The sequence below is a fragment of the Patagioenas fasciata genome, chromosome Z, assembly GCF_037038585.1.
Source record: "Patagioenas fasciata isolate bPatFas1 chromosome Z, bPatFas1.hap1, whole genome shotgun sequence".
Taxonomy (NCBI): domain Eukaryota; kingdom Metazoa; phylum Chordata; class Aves; order Columbiformes; family Columbidae; genus Patagioenas; species Patagioenas fasciata.
This window is the reverse complement of record NC_092560.1, coordinates 31,621,823-31,642,410: the sequence shown is the minus strand read 5'-3', so window position 1 is coordinate 31,642,410 and position 20,588 is coordinate 31,621,823. Positions and strand designations below refer to the sequence as shown.

At 40.2% G+C, this 20,588-nt stretch overlaps 1 protein-coding gene across 4 annotated transcripts in view; it reads right to left on the bottom strand.

Annotated features, from left to right (window-relative positions):
• Positions 1–20,588, bottom strand: part of DAPK1 (death associated protein kinase 1) — an 89,845-nt gene that overhangs the window by 35,277 nt on the left and 33,980 nt on the right. For all 4 annotated transcript variants that reach the window (XM_065860793.2, XM_071802761.1, XM_071802762.1 and 1 more), the window contains exons 3-7: positions 11,843–12,064; positions 1,979–2,117; positions 623–752; positions 292–340; positions 117–143 (exon numbers count right to left, since the gene is read on the bottom strand). In XM_065860793.2, the coding sequence (XP_065716865.1) occupies positions 117–143; positions 292–340; positions 623–752; positions 1,979–2,117; positions 11,843–12,064 (567 nt within the window). The remainder of the gene's footprint in view (positions 1–116; positions 144–291; positions 341–622; positions 753–1,978; positions 2,118–11,842; positions 12,065–20,588) is intronic.

Here is a 20,588-nt window from a genome sequence, read left to right as displayed (position 1 = left end):
ATGATATGCAATCCAAATGGTTTGACTTGTACAGGCACCACCAAAAACCCAGAAGATAGAATCAGTATTAAAAAACCCAGCATTTGTAAGAATCACCCATAGATTTTGGTACTTACAGAATGTAAGTTATTACACCAATGCTCCTGGAGTGAAGAGGGGAAACAAAAAAAAGGGGGGCATGAGAGAAAGGGAAAAGAAATAGATGGAGGGAGAGAGAGGAGAGAAAAAAAAAAGGTTAGAACATAAGAGTAAATATGAGGTATTTATTTCAAGTAAGATCCAATAACTTACCACATATCTGCTTCAAGACCAAGAGGCTCATAATTTACTATTTCAGGAGCTAAAGGAGAAAGCAGGAAGATCAGTACCTAGTCAAAGAACAGACCTATGTAACTCTGAGCCTATATATATCAGAGACAATAAGCTAAGATGCTGATAGACAAAAACACCTTAATGTAAGTCTCAACTTGGAATGGAATGCTACAAATCGCTTACTTAAATTTCAAAATGTTGTGAAATACACACAAACTAACTATCTCTAACTCAGCCAAACCAAGCTCAGACACATACACTGTTTCACAGACTGAGAAAGAATAATTTGAAGAAACAACAGTTTTCTCACCAACAAACTCTGGCGTTCCGAAGATATTTTTGAATTCATTTCCGAAGTCAATTTTGTGTGCTAAACCAAAGTCAATAATCTTGATTCGAGGCTTTGGTACATTCCTGTCCAACAACATTATGTTTTCAGGCTTTGACAAGGAGGAAGGGAGAGAGAAAAAGAGATCATACACAGATATGAAATGTCTGACACATACAAGCATTCTTTAACACTGAACACTCCTCTTTACCTTCTTAAGCCACTTGAATTGTGTCTTCAGCATAAAAGTCTTTTCCTATTATGAGCTAACACGTACTAAAAATTAACTATAGTAAATTAGGATTTCATTTTCTTTCTTTGCTTCCTACATTTCAGTTGTGTACTTTTATTGTTCTGCATACTTTAATTCTTGCTGGGTACTTCAATTCACATATTCTTGGTATTCAGCATGTTTTGTTTTATTATAAGAACACTAGCAAAAATTTACATTTCCTATTGTAGGAAATGTATTTCTTACTAGATTCATAATTATTTTCCCTTGCTGACTGTCATACAATGACCAAACATATTACTGTAGGTAATGAGGATAAGACTGGAAAATGTATGCTTACACTGAAAACCATTTCCTTCCCTACCTCATCCCCAGGACACAACACATCTTTTAGAACTGCATCACACTACAATAATTATGCTTCCTTTTCCTATTATAGATATAGCTGCTGACTTCAGCAGACTTCAGGGCATGTTCAGCTGCCTGCCTCTGAAAAAAGATCTTACAGAGGAAAACATTTTGAAATCGAAACATTAAAAAGCAATAACTGAGTTTAGATACAAAAGCTCTCTTTTCATTACCAAAAGGACACAATGAACAGTTTTTCTAAAAACAAACAAAAAAGTCCCAAAAGCAAAAAAAGAATAAGACATTCTCTGTTCTGTCTCCTCTACAAGAGTCTTTGTACTTAACTCTGTACAGTTTAAATTTAGTACCTATAAATAATGTTAATGTGAACATAAAATGTGTACAACAGAAAAAAAAAACCAAACAACAGGTTGAAGAAAGGCACCCTCTTCAGAACATTTCATCAAGGTCCCACTCGCATTCCATAAAACCATAATCATAATTTTTATTTCAAGACTGCCTGGTTTAATTTCATCAGAAGTTGCCATTTTCCACAAAGAATCTTACATTAAAAACAGATGGAATCTATTTACAGTTCAGTAATTTCTTCTCGATGGCTGAGCTCTCTCCTGTCTACACAAGCTAGCAAAACAGAACTATGGCCAAGATCTGCATGATGGCAGATTTGTGGCTGATGTTACAAAGGACTTTAACGGATATTGCTTACAGTTGTCAAAGTTTTTATCTGCTCAACACACCTTAAGATCAAAGTGGGCAATTTGCAGAGAGTGGAGATACTGAACACCATTAAGTATCTGTTTGAGAAATTCTGTGGCTTCCTCCTCCGTGAGAGATTCCTTCTCAGCCAAGAAGTCGAAGAGCTCTCCACCTGCAACACTTGGAAAGCAGAAGCAGAGTTATTGATGAGCTCGCTTTAACCAACAGGTTCCTTCAGCATGTATGTTATATTTGTACTCTAACATTACAACCCATTCGCTACTAGGAAAAGCCACCAGTGTACTTCAGACTATTTCCAGCATGTGTTTTAGTTGCACAGGCAGAAAGAAGAGAGGAAAGAAACAAGGAAGGTACGTAAGCACAACTGGACTTTCGCATTTGAGGAAGAGAAACTGAAGATGACCCTCTTCTCAGCTCAGTCAGCAGTCTGGCAGGAGTGATGATACTTGTCAATAGAAAAAGAGATACTGAAATGAATAGGCAACACAAACTACAGCTATTCTTAAAACACAAGCAATCATCTCCTCTCAGTTTAAGGACATATATTGAGATGACTGTCCACTGCAGTGAACTGTTTTTCCTGTTTATAAAAGCAGCATTATTACCTAGAAATGTCTTAGAGACCAAAGAGGTGGTCATATTATCCCCCATATTCTGCATTGCATTTATATATAAAAAAAAATCCGGAATTACACCCTAATTCATGTTGCCTTTCTGCGTGGAAAATAATAACCTGTTCACTATTTAAAGTTCTGATTATAAAAACTAAGAGGATTGACATATAACAATACCTAAACAGTCTGGGTAAATTTCTGGAAATACATTTGACTTCTTTATCATGTCTACTTTTCAAGAGACTTAATCTGCATTATTGTAATGCAAATTGCATAAAAAGTGTATTTTAATGAGTCCTTGGAGCTTTCACTGAGCTGCCTAGATGATAATGAGGGTATTGTTTTGGGTATTATTTATGTTGTAATATTTTTTGCTTGAAAGCCACTCTTGAAACAAAGTGCCATTAGATATAAGAATTATAGAATGGAAGGAAGAGGTCATTTTTGTTGTTGTTGCAGAGACATTAAAATGAAATTCCTAAAGATCAAATGCAGTTCATTATTTTATAGAGGCTAGGCAGAAACATTGTACAAATTGAAACACGTGCATATTCTGATGGAAAAAATAGCAAAGGGTTTTCAAGCTAAGGTCTGTACCTCTGCAGCACTTCGCAATGAAGGACAGAAACCTGGATGGTGACGCTATGGTGGCATCTCTCTTCATTTCCAGCTATGGGGCTAAGGGCCTTTCCCATGACAGAGAACTTGTTTTCATGTGTTTCCACGTGGATGTTTGCTGTGGTTGCTGGGAGGTTGTTAACTGGTGTGCAGCCTCGTCAGCAGAGCAGACTCACCCCAGCTCCCTTCCCAGCCCTGACAGCAAAACCCAGCACCTTTACTCACTCCACACAGTTTGGCCCTGGGACAGCTGGCACAGTTTGGTGAGCCAGTGGGCCAGACCTTTGGCTGAGAAAGAGGTTGGAAGACCACAACAAACACAGTTTTCTCATCTGCTTTTCAAGCAGATCACTTGCGCTGTGAAACAGTGAAAGAAAGCACCTGCTGATGCAAAGAGTGTTCATGAGCCATCACATGTGTAACAGAGGTGCTCAGAGCCTGCACTTTTCGCAGTGCCAACTTGCAACGCTGTTGCCCACTCTGCAGTCTGCAACAGATCGAGGCAGCATCACACAGGTACAGGTATGTTTTACAGTGGCTACAGCTTGCTCTTAGTCTCGTTGGCATCCTAAAAATACACAGCCTCTGTGAAAGTCACTTGTCATCTATGAACTGCAGCATTGATTATACATGTTTCTTTTAGATTCAAAAGAAAGATTTAGTTGCCAAAATTTACTTATTTTTGAGATATCTAACAAAGAAATGTATCTATATTTGTGTAAAACAGAAACAGCCTCTTCATCTTTACCAGCTTCTTATCTGCAATCATTCCATTTTGTGCAATTTCATACCCTGAAAGCTTAGACCGCATGAAATTACAAGTTTGATGTACATGTGTTTTTATGCAACTCAAAGATGTCACATTTGTGAATAGTTAATTGCACGAGATTGTATACAGCTCTTCTCCAGCACTGCTGAGTAATATCCTCTTGTCTTTGCCACAGGTTAGTTGGGGTGAGATTTCTTTTATATCACAGACCTTATAATAGCATGAAATAAAATGCTACTTGCATTTCATACATAATATATTTAAGCCTACCAGTATTCAAGAAGAGAGTGGACAATGCCCTCAGACACTTTGTGTGAACTGTGGAGTTGTCATATGATGATCCTTGTGAGTCTCTTCCAACTCAGGACATTCTATGATACACACCTAGTACTTGCAAATCTTGAAAATGGGTTTAAAAAAGTGCATATTTTTCTTACAATTGGAAATAATTAGTAAACATGGCAGATTTTTCCAAAGCAGTGTGTGCTTAAGTACTGTTGCCCTAAGTGACTTGGCAGCCCTTGCTTAAGGAGTAGGTGAGCGAGCAGGGATTGGATGTATTAATAACACACTCCAAGCTTTGTTCCAGAAGCAGCTGTACCTCTGGTCTATGGGATTTCAGTGTGCCCCTTTACATTAGACACCTCACCCCTAACTGCCTAGGGTGAGATCCTGTGGGGGTTCACCTAAAGACTGGGACATTGTGGTTTCTCCTGTTGGTACCAGGTCAGCTGCATGGGGAAGCTCAGAACCCCATGTTCTGCCTCTGGGCACTGCCATGGCTGGCAAACACAAGCCTGGCTTCCTGGAAAGGTCCCTCTGCTTCAGGTGCCCTTCCAAAATGAGAAGGGCTGTGACCCACATCCCCACGGGAGCTCAGTAATGCAGGCCATGCTTCTTGCCTTCCTCTTCAAGCTCGTCAGAAGGCTGTGTACCTTTCTGCTGACTCTGGCAGGTCTGGTACTAAGCTGCACCACCACGGGTACAGAGAAAATCATGGTATCACTGCAAGCCAATTACTTCAAGCAAGTAATAGAGGGCAAACTAATGAAGTCTTCACGAATCTCCTAAAATGCTGTTTGGTTTTCAATGCTAGCCCTGTGCCTCAGCCAGGATAACACAGTCCCACAGTAAACACCGCACATTTTACTGTCCCATAGTCACCTTCAGAGGCGGAGTCAGAAGCCAAGCCAAAAGGCCCATTCCACCAATGAACCTGTGCATATCCCCTCTCACAAACAGAGAGCAGAAGGGGCAGAGAACTTCATACATCAGCTTCTACGGCTCATCTTTTTGAACATCACCTGCTCCCAAGAAGTACATTGGTTCCATCTCCATTACAATGTCCCAGCCTTGTTTTTAAGTTAGTTTTGGGGTTGCTGGTGCACAAACCCTGTTGCAATCTGGTGAAAACCAGATCATCATGTGTGTTTCCAGAGCTGTGCAAAATCAACCCCAGTCTGCCTTTTGGGTCTGCAGAGGGGCCCGTGCAGCCAGTGTCTAACTGGCTGGATACAGATTGCCTCCTGAAGGGAAGAGGAGCAAGAGGTTCACCAAGCACTGCTGTTTCTTCTGTAGAGCACTTCTGGCTCTCTGTACCTAGTATTCTCTGGAAGCAGAGAGATTCTCTCCATTCAGTTTCCTGGCTGTGAAGTTGGTATGAAAAGAGTATGAGGACTCACTGATGTTTTGGCTGTTGGCAAGGAGAACCAAAGACTTTTTCAACTTTCCAGCTGCAGGTGTGCATAGAACCTAGGAGGGAGAATAGTAGGACAGCACCCAGACTGACACCCAGGCTGCCCAATCTGCTATTCCCTACCATTATGGTCATGCTCAGTATACAGCCGGAGATGGCTTTTCCAATTTTTTCTATTTTTTTTCCTGGACCAGCTGTTTGGCATGATTGTGTTCGATTGCGAAGCGCAGTCCGGGTCTCTGCTCTTTCAGGATCAGCTGCACAGGACTGATGCTCATGATCACTGCTCGGGAGTGGACTGGGTATCAGTTTTCCAGGTTGGCAACCGATTAGATGGTATATCCCTCACTTCGTATATTCTTCTGCTGTTATTATTGTCGTTGTTTACCTCTTCCTTTGCTGTTCTGTTAAACTGGTTTTACCCTGACCCACGAGTTCCACCTTGTTTTTCCCAATTCTTTCCCTCATCCCACCAGGGAAGGGAGGAGTGACAAAGTGGCTGTGTGGTCCTAGTTGCTGGCTGGGGCTAAACCATGATACACAGCTAAATTCCTTTACAGCTGCAAAGCCTCTATGTTTGACTTCACATACCATTTTCCTTTAAAACACTAATTATTTAATGTTCCTGTATAAAACCTTTCTGTTTACCTTTAAACTAAGTCAAAATTTTGCCGTCATAATAGGTTGTTCAAATATTTTGCTCAATAAAATAATAATTTGTGACTGATGAAGGTCACATATTAACCCTAAAGGACACATTATTTTATTGACTATAGTATAACATAGAAAATCATAAGGGCTAAGTAAATACATTTTCAGTGTCATGACATGACTACATTTTATATTGCTTTCAAATAGCAGAGCACATGTTTTAGAAATACTTTGTATAAACATTTTCATTAAGAGCAAAGCTGGTATGTGTTGCCTCCTTGATATTTCTAGGCTGAGGTGCTAGCTTTCCCGAACTGATACAGTAAAATAAAGCTTCGAGTCTACTGCATTCTTCCTTATAAAATGCAGTGGTGATAAAATCATTTTCCAGCCTTCCCAAAGGCAGGCTGACAGATGCATTTGCAACCCACATATCTCCCTCTGGGAAAGAAAACCTATCACACCTGTGGAAAAAGGATTATTGCATCACGCTTTTGCAAGTTGCCAGGGTTTCTCAACTATGCTTAACCGTGAAATGGAACTGATCACCAGATCTCAGAGGAAGTCATTATGGCAACCTACACAGGGAACTTAGAGCCAATTAACCTTCAAAGTCAGTGTAGTCACCTTGTAATGACTCAGTCACATGCCATGTTGATCACACTGCTCATATTGTAATAGATTAATCTAAATTATCATTAATGATTATCTAAGGATTTCTGATTATGTTAAAAAAACACAAACCCCAAAACCTAAGCCCAAACCCCTTGTTTGAAGAATCTTAACCTAGTAAGTTGAAGTTTACAAGGTATAATTTATCTTGCTTAGATTTCCAAAAAACATAAACTAGTAAAGCCAAAGAAGAATTGCAGAACCAATTTATTCCAATTCATAAAGCAGATTCAATTTGATAAACTATCTGAATTCTTCTCTAATACAAACATTTCTTCTGTCAACTTGCAAAAGTAGTATTTTCCCTAAGGTTTCTGTGGTCAAATGTCTCGTGTGATTCCTCGCATTATTTCGAAACAGAAGTTGTCAGCCAAAGACTAGACTGAAACATTGCTACTTCTGTTTTATTTAAGGTTAAGGGGTTTTACATCCGCTTCATTTCACAGCCTTTATGAATTGTGCAGTTTTGAACTCAAAAGGTGGCACAGCATCTACAACTTAGCACTGCAGATCTTGCTTACCTGCTGTTACATCTCAGTAACCACCAAAGATTCAATCCTCCTTTCAAAATTCAGTACAAGGTCATTCGAGAACAACTTTCTTATGACTTACAGGTAAAATTAACAAAACCCTCAGAGCTATTTTTATCAAAAGACAACTAAAAATTTAAGAAACTCTGCGCAGATTCCAAGCTTCTCTGAAAACCAGGCTATTATATATGTAAAGAATCAAATTAATTCCCTGACAAGACAGGAGTTTGAAGAGTTCACCATTGATAACGCTCTTATCTACTTTTCAATGAGCAACTCATGACATCCTCTGAATTTTTGTACAAGGGTCTATCATCCTCTCCATGCTTTGTTCTGTTTTGCTTATTATTTTGAAGGTACCAATAAGGTGGCAACTCTTTCTGAGACACTGGGATGCACAGGACTAAATTTTAAAGGATGTACACAGAAACTAACTTTTAAAAAACCATAAAACCTAGTATTTAACGCACGATCACTTGTAGATGAATGTCTTTCCTGTCTTTCTGAGCTAAGACATTCAAAGCTTTCTTCTCCTCTTTTTTTTTTTCCTTTTTTAAAATTTTTTAAAAACACATATTCATCACTCAGAACCATGCTACAAGAGCTAACGGTCTTCAATTAAGCTTTCTAATTCAGAAATGAAGGTACATTTTTTTTCAGAGAAAATTATGAAAAGTTAATTCCAGCCATAGGTTCCCAGTGAAAAGAGTCAGCTATTGCTAACAAGCTATTTTAAAAGGCAAGACCATCTGCATTACTTTTGAGCATTCTAAGGAACTACTATGTAATTTAGGATAAGGGTATTTATTCTTTGCAGCTGTGTTGAGAAACCATAACCAAGGCTTTACAAAGTACCACACACTGAGTATATTTTCTAGGTCTGCAGTCTCAACAAAGACGTAATAAAGTGGAAGGAAAAACAAAACAGAAGAGACAGAGATTATGTATCCAATGCCAGCAAAGCGGGAAACAAGTAAGTGCAAAACATGCCTGAGGAAAGAAAATAATTATCACTGCACGACAGAGGCGTCTGTTTTCTAGTCTGGGAAGTCTGATAAAATGATGGCTTCAGCAGAGTTCACTGGGAATGGGTCAGCATTGCTAACATCTAGAAGAGACTAGTTGCTGCAGCTGGAAAAAAAGCACTATAAAATTCTGACTAATTATTTATGTGATAAGAGGAGAGAGAAAAAAAAACAAACAACAAACTATTAGAATTTTAAGTTAGATGAGGAAGAGGCAGTGCCTTCCAGTTCATATGTAATATGCACAGCATTCTTTGCAAGATGAAGAAAGAGTCCAGAGAGTGGGAATTTCAAAGGTTATTTCCAAACAAAGGAGACACTTGCCACTAAGAAAGACCTAGAAATATGAAAATATGCCTGATTTCTCTAAATATAGCAAAAGACTGTAATAAAGTAAGGCTCTTCAAGGATATGTCATGCTTGTGGGTGACTGCTGAATATTTTAAGGAAGCATTTTATTTTTAAAGTTTCAGAAATTAAAGGGTTTGTAATTTTTTTTGTAGGTCAGTTTCCTGACACAAAGTAGTTGAGAGAAAAACCTCCAAACACCTATGTGGATAAAGCTTTTCATAAGCAGCTTTGATTTGCATTCAGTGTTGTGAGGACCTTGCCACTGCGTTAATTAGCTAACTACCCACATATTACTGCATACAAATCACCACCTTGAATACATTGCTGACTGACATAACATTTGCTGCAGGGGAATTAATTGAAGACTTCTGCAGTCTGTGGTTCACCTCTGAGAAACAGCTGATTGATAATGCAAAAAAAATGCTCAGGAGGCTGCATGCAGTACTGCAAACCTCTTGCTGAACCAAGAGAGAAAAATCAATAGTGAACAGGCTACAGACACCATTGCCCTGAGACTCAGAAAGGTAAAATCTGGCAGGCACCAGAGGGGCAGCTGCAGTGGCTGGACATCTGTGGGCTGCAGCTTCTCTTAAGAAGGGAAACCAGAGATACTTTTCCTCACCACTGCTTGTGTTAATACACTTGCTTACTAATACAAAATCAGTGCTTCTTCTGGGTTTTTGTTTTGTTATGAATTTCTCATACATAGCTGGAGTGTTGATTTTTAGTTTTCTAAATGCTAGTTACACAAAGTTACACAAAACCCTGTCTGTATGGGGTGTACTTGTCTCATCTTGTAGTCATAAAGGAACGCAAGTCCCAGGAAAAATGCTATGTTCTATACAGAAAGTAAAATGGTAACTTGGGATGGATTCTGAGGACAGCAAAACAGGTTATTTTATGAGCTTTCAGCTTTCTGTTTGTTTGAAATTTTTCTGTAAGAAAAAAAGAATGTCAAGGGAGTAGCTCCCTAGGCAAAATGTGAATATCAGAACATCAGAAAAAAAGGGATTACATATTTAAGTGTTTAAGCATGCGATTAAAACTCCTATCTTTTGCCTATACAGTAGCTTTACATAATATGACAACGATTTTGAGAATTACAAGACTTTACAGCAATTAGTTTATTCAGTTTACAAAGGGACTGCTAACATGTCATCTTTTGATCTTCTGCCCCCTAACTAAATAAATGTGTTATCTTTGTGATACCCCAAACAGCGCTTCTTTGACTTGTAAGATTTGCATAGCAGTTTGGAAAAGTGAAAAAAAAAAAAATAAATCTCCAACTGAAATGACATTGGCAAAAAAATTAGCTACACTGAAACACAAGTCATTTGCTGAGCTTATAATAAAAACACTAAAACACACTGTCAGAAGCATTATCTGCTTCCATTTGATGAATGTTAGTGGGTATGCACAGACACACACAGCAATCTTGCTACCAAAAGAGTTCCTATCCCATGTCCAAGTGGGAAAATGAGTCCACTCCTCCTACCACTGTGCAGCTTTCAAGTCCAGACACCGGCCTGACTTAGTCTGTACCGATTACAGAGCAGAAAGCAAGCACTGCAGAAGCAGCGATACATGGACAGTAAGGTCACAGACAGGAAGGATGTGAGAGCTAGTACCAAATGGGGAGAGACAGCAGCATCACAGTAATTTTGCTGTGTATTCACAATACATTTAAACAGTTCTGAACTAAAACCAGGAGTAGCAGATACTCTGACAGGAATTTAATGAAGCTTTACTTCATAAAGGATGGTAATTTAGCTTTCTTTTAAAAAATATTAGCTCAAGTTATCCAAAGCTGATAAACTAATTTAAGTGTATACTTCTAGAACTAAAAAAAAAAACAACTCAGACTACGATAAATATTACAGTAAATCTGGACTGCTGGACTAAGGAGTGTAAAAGTATGTTGTAACGTAACAAAGCAGTGTCGTGCATGTATAAACCATAGAAAAGACGGAACTCCAAGAGCTACTTCCCAGTTTTCTTTTCACTCTATACTGTAAATCTACATGTTACTGAGAGTGTGCAACACTAAAGTAGCCTTATAAGGTAAGTGGAAATATCACTTACGAAAGCTAGCATACAGGAAGACATACACTACATAAGAAAAATCACAAAAACAGGCAAGGAAATGACAAAAGCGTTGCCCAGCATTCTGGCACCAAATCATCTGTTTGCAGAAAATACTCACTCTAGAGCACATAGCACATACAACTGATACAGAGCAAGTATGGAAACATACAGTGTCAGGCATGTAAACTACGTAAAGACATGCACGTCCCACCAGCAGATGCTGCCAAACTATAATGGGTGAGTAATGCTTAAAGCGTAAACTTGCAACCTTTGAGGAACTTGAAGTCAGATTTGAAACAATGCAGAAGTATTTTCTGCCAACATATTTACCTCAATCCATTAGCATTAAACTTGGATGAAAAATGTGAACTAAAACAAGGATATGAAAGCTATTTACAGTTCAACAGGACAGAACTGGGAAAATTCTGTTCTCTGTTATGTGGGTTAAGAAAAGAGAAAAAGCATTCAGTGATGCTACTTTACTTTACACCAACATATAAGACAGAAAAATTTGCTGAACTCCACTTAGAATCTCTGTTTCCCTCTGTTCTTGTTTTAAAATCAGTTTATCTAGCTCCAGGCTATTCTTCTGGACCAATAACATCAACAGTGCTTAAAGTAACAAGGAGGAAAAAATTCCTAAATAAGCTGGATGGTTTTTTTAACCTTTGTAGCGCATTTACAGTGAAAAATATGTGTAGAAATCAGGAAGTTACAACTCTGACTTAAAGAATTCTCAGGCTATTAGGTATTTCCTTTTGGGGTGGTTAAACAACAGACATTAAATCACTCTGATTCTCAGAGAAACTGTCTGTTTTTTAAAAAACAAACAAACATTCTGTTACTCCTTCTCAGGTGTCTAGAGCTACTTACAGTTCCAGAATAAGAATGACATCAGTTTTGTTCTCATAAACATCATGCAGGGTGATGACATTAGGATGTCGAATCTCCTTCAGTATGCCAACTTCACGCTCGATATCCTCCCGGCTCACTCCACGCCGGCTTGATTTCGTTCTCCGTTTCTTGATGAATTTTGCTGCAAATTGTTGACCGGTGCTTTTCTCACGGCATTTTTTCACTACTGCAAACTGCCCACTGAAAAGAAGAAAAAAAGAAAGGAGGGAAAGAATGAAGATGAGTGATGAGTGTTCAGTTCAAGAAAGTTTAGAGTTAAGAGTAGCCTCTGTTTACTATGCTGGGGAAAAACAGCTGTACCTCTGAATTATCAACTGGGCTAAAGTACATAGCTGCTTTTTAGGCAACCTAGAATAATACCTGAAGAGAAATACAGCGGAGGCAGAAAAGGTAAGTTAAGAAACCGCATTCACATCACACAAACGTACATACATACAGCTTTCAGCATATCCATAAGTAAAAGATAACACCTGTGTAGATCAGTGGATTTTGGACAAATACGTGCTCAGGGATTACTCAGGAAAGGTAAGGTTTCTGGATTTCTCCTTCTGTATGAATGCTGAGGGGTTTTTTTGTTGTTGTTCTGCAGGATAGACAGTCCTTAATTTCCTCCAATCTACATGATCTATCAATATTGACGCTATTCTATCCTCAAGTTTCGTTTTTTAGAAGTTTTAAAACAACATTAGGTTTCAAGACACTGCTTTGTTTTTTAAAGCACTAACTACAGTAATATAAAGAATTACAGTTATTGTATTATCTTGCTAAGTAGAATGAGTTTGGAGGTGAAAAAAATACAGAGGCACTGAGGAAGAATATCCTGTGACTGTGTTACAAACCAGAAGAAACTCCAGGAAGCTGCTAACTCCAGTACATTATCACTGATGTATAAGGCTGTGGCTACCAGATGTACACACCAACTCAGATCAGAAATCTCCAGGAATCTAATGCTGAGTTAAAGCAAGACCTCGATTTGTAATACTGCAGAGTTTTCCTTTTAAGTTTTTCACATCTCTTGAGGAGGATTCTCTAGCAATTCTGTTCTTGGTTTATTTCACTATATGAAGAATTCACAGAAATAGAGAATGATACCAATGCAAAAATTTTCTGATCTTAGCCTACCCTGTTAACTGCATAAGTGGTGTCCTCTAAAGTAGACGCAGAATAGCGGTCAAATCAAAGCTAAGCCTAATAGGTTTGACTATCTACACAGCAATTTAACATGTGGGCACACGTAATTCTACCGAGTACCTGGAAGAGAGGCTAACCTGTACTACTGGTTAATTAATTACAACTGACGGAGAGATCAATAGGGAGATGCATCACCCACAAAAAGGGCATCACATAATGACAAAGTGCCAAGTGGGAATCACTCAAAGCTACACATCTCATGCATGAACTCAATGCACAATACTACTTTATTACTCGAGAATCAACATGTGCCAAATACACCCACAAAGTAATTAAGTAATTAAGGAATGCATGACAGATAGAAAATAGAAGATGATAACTGATCAGCAACAGTGTTATCCATCAAACATAATAAAATGCTGTAAGGGAAAACCACGCTAATGATTTTTGAATTTACAGGGATGATCAGCTAGGAATACTTTATGCTGTTGGGTTACCACTGCGACAATTACTATGCTGACCCCACACAGAACCCTGAGTGGCCAATTGTCTTGAACAGGGACATGCAGTTGGGCAGGGCTAAATTACTGCCACCTCCAGAAGACAGGGCAGAGATGGATCCTCTCCTAAGGACTCCTAGAAAGGGACTCTAGAATAGCCACCATGAGCTGGGAAACCTCTGAATGCAGCCACAGGCAGCAAGAGAAGCAAACTGAGAGAAGCAGCCACCAGTCTTTTAAGTTTTGATGTTTGATTCCAATGTCATGATCACCATTTAAATTTCATTCTTCATTATTTCATGAAATTGTGTTAAGAACTTGTGACATGACTTGATATTGCATGAAAAAAACCCCTTGCCTTAAATTCTCACGCACCACTCACTACTCTGCACAAAGCTGTCAAGGTCACCAGACAGGGCCCAACATGTTATTATTACTAACTGCAGTGGAGAGAGCAGTGCTTTAGGCTGGACCACATCCTACTCCCCATCAGACACAGGCTGGAAGACCTGCTTCACTTGCCTGGATTTGGTCACCTAGTGCTATCTTAGATGCTCTTGGATACCAAAGACATTCATATGGGACTGGCAGATACAGCACAAGACATCTGGAAGATCTGTGTTATCCTAAACTGGCAGCAGAGGGCTAGACAAGGTACATCAGCCCCTCTGCCTGGTTCAGTTCAACTCTACGACATGATCTCCAAGGCCTGAACAGTTCTGCACAGTGGGACAGCCAGCCAGAGCAATGCATGCACCCAGCCATTCGCACTGCTGCAGAGAGGTGCATACAGCGTCTTCTGGCCCTTGCCTGGCAGGGGTGGAAAGGAGTCATGTTCTCACTCTCTTCCCCACAACACGCAGATGTCCACAGAGATATTCAGCTTTATTTAAAGAGCAATCAGCTTTTCCAAAAGTTCACAGTCCCAGGGAAACTGCAAAGTCAGGCAGTGCATGGACTCTGTGGCATTGCCACAACTCTGAACAGCTATGCAAGTTCACGCACCAGAAGGAAGTAAAAAGCCATTGCTTGCCTTTTGGTCACCTGTCTGGCTTCCAGACCGGAAGCCTAAACTACTTGGTAGAATAAGAAAAATATTTCTGCTTATAATTCATCCATGGGCCTGATTGCTATGTGGTTAAGCACTTTCTTATTGATGCTCACCTTGTGAGTTTGGCCAAAGCTACTACTTCATTTAAAAACAAAACGAAATGCACAATGCAAACCAAAACAAACAGCGACAAACCCCAAAAGATGAAAAAACAACAAAACCCAAAAGACTAAAATCAGCTCTGGAGAGGCTGGGACTGTAAAGTAACTCTGAAGTACGGCAACATAAGATACATTTTGATATCCAAGAGGTTTTCATTATAAAAGTTTGCTAGGATTAGGAGTTTCACTGAGAATTGTTGACTTTTGGTAAACTCTGATATTTGAACTTCTCATCTTTAGCCCACGCACTGGCTGTGGACCTATAAGCTAAAGAAAGATTATCTTTCCACAGTATTATCTGTATTTGAATCACATTATTCCTCAAAGCCACTTGCTGCTTCCAATGTCTTGAAGGCTAAGGCTGTTCAATGTGATTTTGCCAATGGGTCAACTATGACGTTACAGCACGAGGCTGACTGAAACAAAGTGAACCTGGTAAGACAAGTAGATCTCCTCTCTCCTCCTCTTCTGAGCTATGGAGCTTAATTTTTTCAGTCTTCTACTTTTTTCTCCAACTACAACCACTTGTTTGAAAGACGACCTCATCTATCACAACTCAATATGGAAGTGTTATCAGAAGACATTGTTTAAAACCACCTGACTTTATAGATTGGTCCCATCCATGGCTTATTACGATTTCAGGCTCCAGAAATCTTTGACATTGCTCAAGACTGCAAGAAAGTTATCAACTAACAGGTATCTAGAGTACGTGTCAGTTATACACCAAACAACCTTCTTATTGTTGCTGTTGCAGTACTCAGTGCATAACCCCACAATTAGCTGTTTGTTATTAAATGCTGTACATGCAGATCACACCTAAGCTGCAATCAAAGGGGCTATTCTGTGCCTCAGATCCCTAAGCCACACCATCTTACAACTCTGTTAAACTCCTGTTCTAAAAGCAGGGGAGAGGTGTAAATAAAGGGTATTTACCAGGCTTTAACCTGTAGAACTGCAGTAAAGACGTCTTGTAGGTCAGCTCTGTATGGGCTGACACATTGATATCCAGTAATATTCTCCCACAGATCCTACAGTTTCAGATCCCGGACAGCATCCTCAAAGCCAGAAAAGCCCCTTAGGTTTTTAAGTTCTCTTGCTTTTGTAGGTTTGTTTTAAAGTGAGTGGGGTCAAAATAATTATTGCCATTTTAGAAGACACTGAAAAAAAAAAGGTAAATCATAAACTCAGACTTAATAAAGTATCTGACATTAGTTTTTTTTTCCACATGGCAGAATCATATTACACAGCAGGATGACAGCTTGACATGAGAACAAATACTTCTGCTAATAACAGTAATTCGTTTTGTGATCTTGTAATTCTTACTCAACTAGCAGATAATTACTATCCTAAATACATGCTTTTTGGGACAATCGACATGATATCACCACATTCAGTGATTTTTCAGACTTGCTTCAGAAAAAGTCCTTATCCCATTACCTAATCATTACATTTCTCCATCTTTTTTTAAATCATAAGATGACACATGCCGCTTTTTACAATACATAGATATATACGTATATGCAAAAATTATGCAGAGAGGTGATGGAATCACCCATGAAGCTCCTATACTCCACTTTTTATCAATCCTGCCTTAGGATCCCAAAACTCACTGGCATGAATTTTAACTACAATTTTAACTACAGAGACTGACATTTTAGAATCAAAGGGAAAAAACCAAAAAATCCTTTCATTTTCTTCCAGAAGGATGATCACAGTGATTAGGGGTGGCAGATACCCTGTATTCCTCTCAACTGCCAGTGCTCTGCACCAGCTAGCTCCTTTTGTTTGAAATGAAACTCTTACCCAAAGAACCCTCCAAAAGAGGCACAAGCTGGACACAGACATGCTCAAGTGGAGCAGATGCACTCCCCTGCCCCATAAGCAACAGGAACTTCTACACTGATGGACCACTGTGGTCATGCATGTACCCCTTAGTCAACAGACAGGGCCCTGGACCAGTTAAATGCCTTGGCTGAGTGAAGTTTCTGGACCACTACCATAAATTACCATCACTCAGATTGAACTAGGGTATAAATGGAGCCCACCAGAGGCCACCATTGAGTTGGTCTTCCACACAGCAGTGGGTCTGCAGTGGAAGACTTCTCCTTAGACTGGCCATCTAAGGCATGTTGCCTGAGGACTGAGACACCTTGCCTTATTGGCAAGCAATTACCTGGGTACCCTTGTGTGATGGACACAGTGTGCACCTTGTTACGTCTTAAAGAGCTGGTTTCGCAACTTCTGCCAGGGAGGAAGAGATAAGTGCTGCGGAGGTAGCACAGTATCTTTTCCTTGAGGCCTACTTACTATTTGCAAAACAAAGGCATCAATCTTTGAGATAAAGGCATTAATGATATCTCTTCCTTGAGGCCTACCTCATTAATTGGGCTTGCATAAAAGCAGGGTCATGGAGTGATCACTGACCTGGTGGTAGCGGAAACCACAAATCACCAGTTACCCTTAGAGGACCTATCAACTCACTTCTGGGATCAACGACCAACTTCTGGAACAATCTCCTCAATTAGCATGAGGAGTAAGAAGAGGAAGGAGATGAGCTGCTCTCTCCTACCAAATGAACTAAAGTTTAAAAAACACTCACTTGGGACACCAGGTTGTGTGGCATTGTGTGAAGTTTCATCGCACCAACCACCTTGAGAAGTGCAGAGATCATTGTTGGATCGACTGACCTTTGGAGTGGTGAAATCTTATCTCTCTTTTCTGATATCTTAATCTACCTCTCTCTCTTTCTAACTTTATTCTGGCAACATAAGGGTAATATTCTTCTGAGTTTTGTTGTTGACGTCTTGTTAAGTTTTATGATATAGTTACAAACATTAGCCAAGCCACTAATCACCGTAATTCTGCCGAGTTTTAAGTAAATTCATTATTTAATTGAAATTCTCAAGTAATTGTCATTACTTTTGGTTCCTTCACCGAGTATTTAAAAGTTAACTCTGCCCTCACTCCACTGAGTGGGACGGTACACCTTAAGAGTCTCCACTTTGTAGGAGTGGGAAGATGTGATTTGGAATCGTCACTCTAGAGTTTTTGGATCTGAGTTTGAACCGGCTGTGTAGCAACCAAACTCAAAACCAGCATCCAAACCTGCATTTTACAAAGTTGTCAGAGTGCTGAATAGTTTTGGATAAACCCTGTTTCTAGTTGATTCTCCATCCAACAGTTCTGGTTAGAATGAAGCCTGTTTGGAGCTAATTGCCTGCTTAAACCGACTTTTGGGGTGTGTCTATGACATTTAAATTGGAATAGTTGGCCGAATGTAAAAAATTAAGAAATTGTGGAGTCAAAGCTGTAATCCTTCCTTCCCGATATACAATGGGTAAAAGAAAGATGGTCTGATCCAAGTATGGTCACAACCTCTTGTGCTGTCCTGTGTGTTTGTTTAAAACAGGCATGGGACCTGTATTAATACCATGAGCAACTGGAACAGGTTAATTCTAACAGACAATTAGAGATAGATCAGGTAAAGGTAGAAATGCAAAGAGGGAGAGGGCAGACATGTCGGAACAAAGGACTGAGATGGTGCTGGTGCATACAAAAATCCACCTGTGCACGTGCACATGCTCTTAAGGGCAGGGACATAATTTAATATAGTTCCCCACGGGCGTGCGAAGTAATGGGATGACGCAGGCGGCACAGACAGGGGTAGCACGATCCGGTACCCCAGCTGCAAGCTCCATGCTGGGTGGCCATCCCCGTCCTGGGAACCTGAACCCTTGCATGGCTGGTCAGACTAGACCAGCAGCCTGGAGCCAGGTAATCTGTGGTGCGAAGCATTAGCCTTAGGGGTACCCCAAGTGCTGCTGCACGGATGGCGCCCCCTGCTCTTGGGAACAGAGGAAGCACCAGCAACCGCCCTCCCCTGCCTCAGGAGCTTTAACCTCTCCTCAAGGTAGACCCGGTCAAATTTGTGATCCAGGAGGGAGCAAATTGCCCCCGCTTCGTGTCCCTCAGAAGGGGGAACTTGACCCTTTCACACTTGGTGGGCGGAGACAATAAGGAACAGGTTGGGCAGGTAGCTGAGATTATCTGGAACCTATTGACAAAAAATGAATCAGATAGTCCATCTTGTGAATGCCAAGGTCCTGGGCAGGAATCTAAATTCCTAAGGACTTGGAGGATAGTGGGATCTGTTGCAGCACCTAGTGATGCCCTATCTGCTGTTGAGAAGGAGCAGACCACACATGGCAAAGCAGAGTTGCAACACCTACTGGGCACATTGGGGTACTGGAGAAAACACACACACAGAAAAGGATCAGCCTCCACTACAAATACATGTGGGACAACCTGTTATGGCAAAGCCGCCCTCTGTCAGCTTTGTGCCAATGACCCTGAAAAAACCCAGAGGTTTATATGCCTACGAAGCTCTGGAAGGGAGTGGGAAAACTCACCACATTAGTGTCCGGTAGATAATTTAAGACTTCTAACCTAAAGGCCTGTTTCAAAGCCCAAGGCAAGTTTTGTGTTTTCTAACAGAATAATAGAGAAATGGATCACCCTTCGACATTCCTCCTAGCAGTGGTGACAGCAGCAAACACAGACATGCTGAAGTACGACAAAAGCCCTGATACTGCAGCGAAGGCTGGAAATATTAATTGCCAAATCCAGAGATGACATGGTTTTCTGAAGAAGTCATACGGAGCTATTGTAACTGCCCAGATAAAGAAACTCTCAACCACTGAAACAAGTTTAAGGTTATTAATGTGCACAGTGATGGTAATGAACTGGGTTCTGGTATAATGGAACTTACAGATACAGAACTAACCTTGTACGGCCATAAATGGAATGGTGTAAAATTATACTACCTCTGTTTTTGTCAGTACTGCTATGACTCAAATCTTTTCTCTTCTCAAAGTGACAACGTATCAAACTGGATAAGGAATCTTTGCCTTCAATTGTATCCATGCCAAGGAGCTATTTAATGTGTTGCAAGAGATAACACAGAATGATAGCATAAACATGGTAGAAAACCAGTAGTAGCCAGATGCAATTACATGATTATGCAAAGTCTTGGACATGTCAACAGATAAGAGACGCGTCCACCATTTCAACTGTACCAATGCCACTGCAGGACCAAATTAACAAGATGAATACAGAAGCAAAGGTTTCAGAAACAATTGTTGCCACACTGGGGACTAACCAGTTGGGGAAAGTTTTTATGTGTTTGGTTTTTCCTTGCCTAGAGGGCCAATCAACCTTCTACAACTACAGGATGATGCTTCCTATAGGCGTTGATGACTGTTGTTACAATTCTATTGTTATTAACTATTGATTGATATTGTATTATTTATGACTGATAGTATGTGTAATAGTTGGAAGATAAGTGAGAAATGACGATTTGCAGTAGGCAGTAAGACTCACTGAAACTGTGCTCCCTTCTAACTTTGAAGGCAAGACGTGACTACACCACCACTTCAGAGAGATCAGCTGAATAATGGCTGTGGTCATGAGGTGGATGCATAGCAGAAGCACTGTCCCCCTCCTCTATTGTCACCCCCTGCTCCTGCCATGCCCCAAAAGCAACAGGAACTTCTAGGCTGATGGACCACTGGTCAGTGGATAGAGCCAAGGACCACTGAAATGCCTTGGTTGAGAGAAGTTTCTGGACCACTACCGTAAATTACCACAGCTCAGATAGAACTAGGCCACCAGATTGAATGGGGCCCACCAGAGGCCCCCATTCAGTTGGTCTTCCTCAGAGCAGTGGGTCTGCAGTCAAAGATTCTCCTCCTTAGACTGGCCACCTAAGGAACATCCCTCGAGGACTGAAGCACCTTGACGAACTCATAAGTGATCTTCTGGGGACCCTTGAGAGACCTCACTTTGTAAGAGTGGAAAGATGC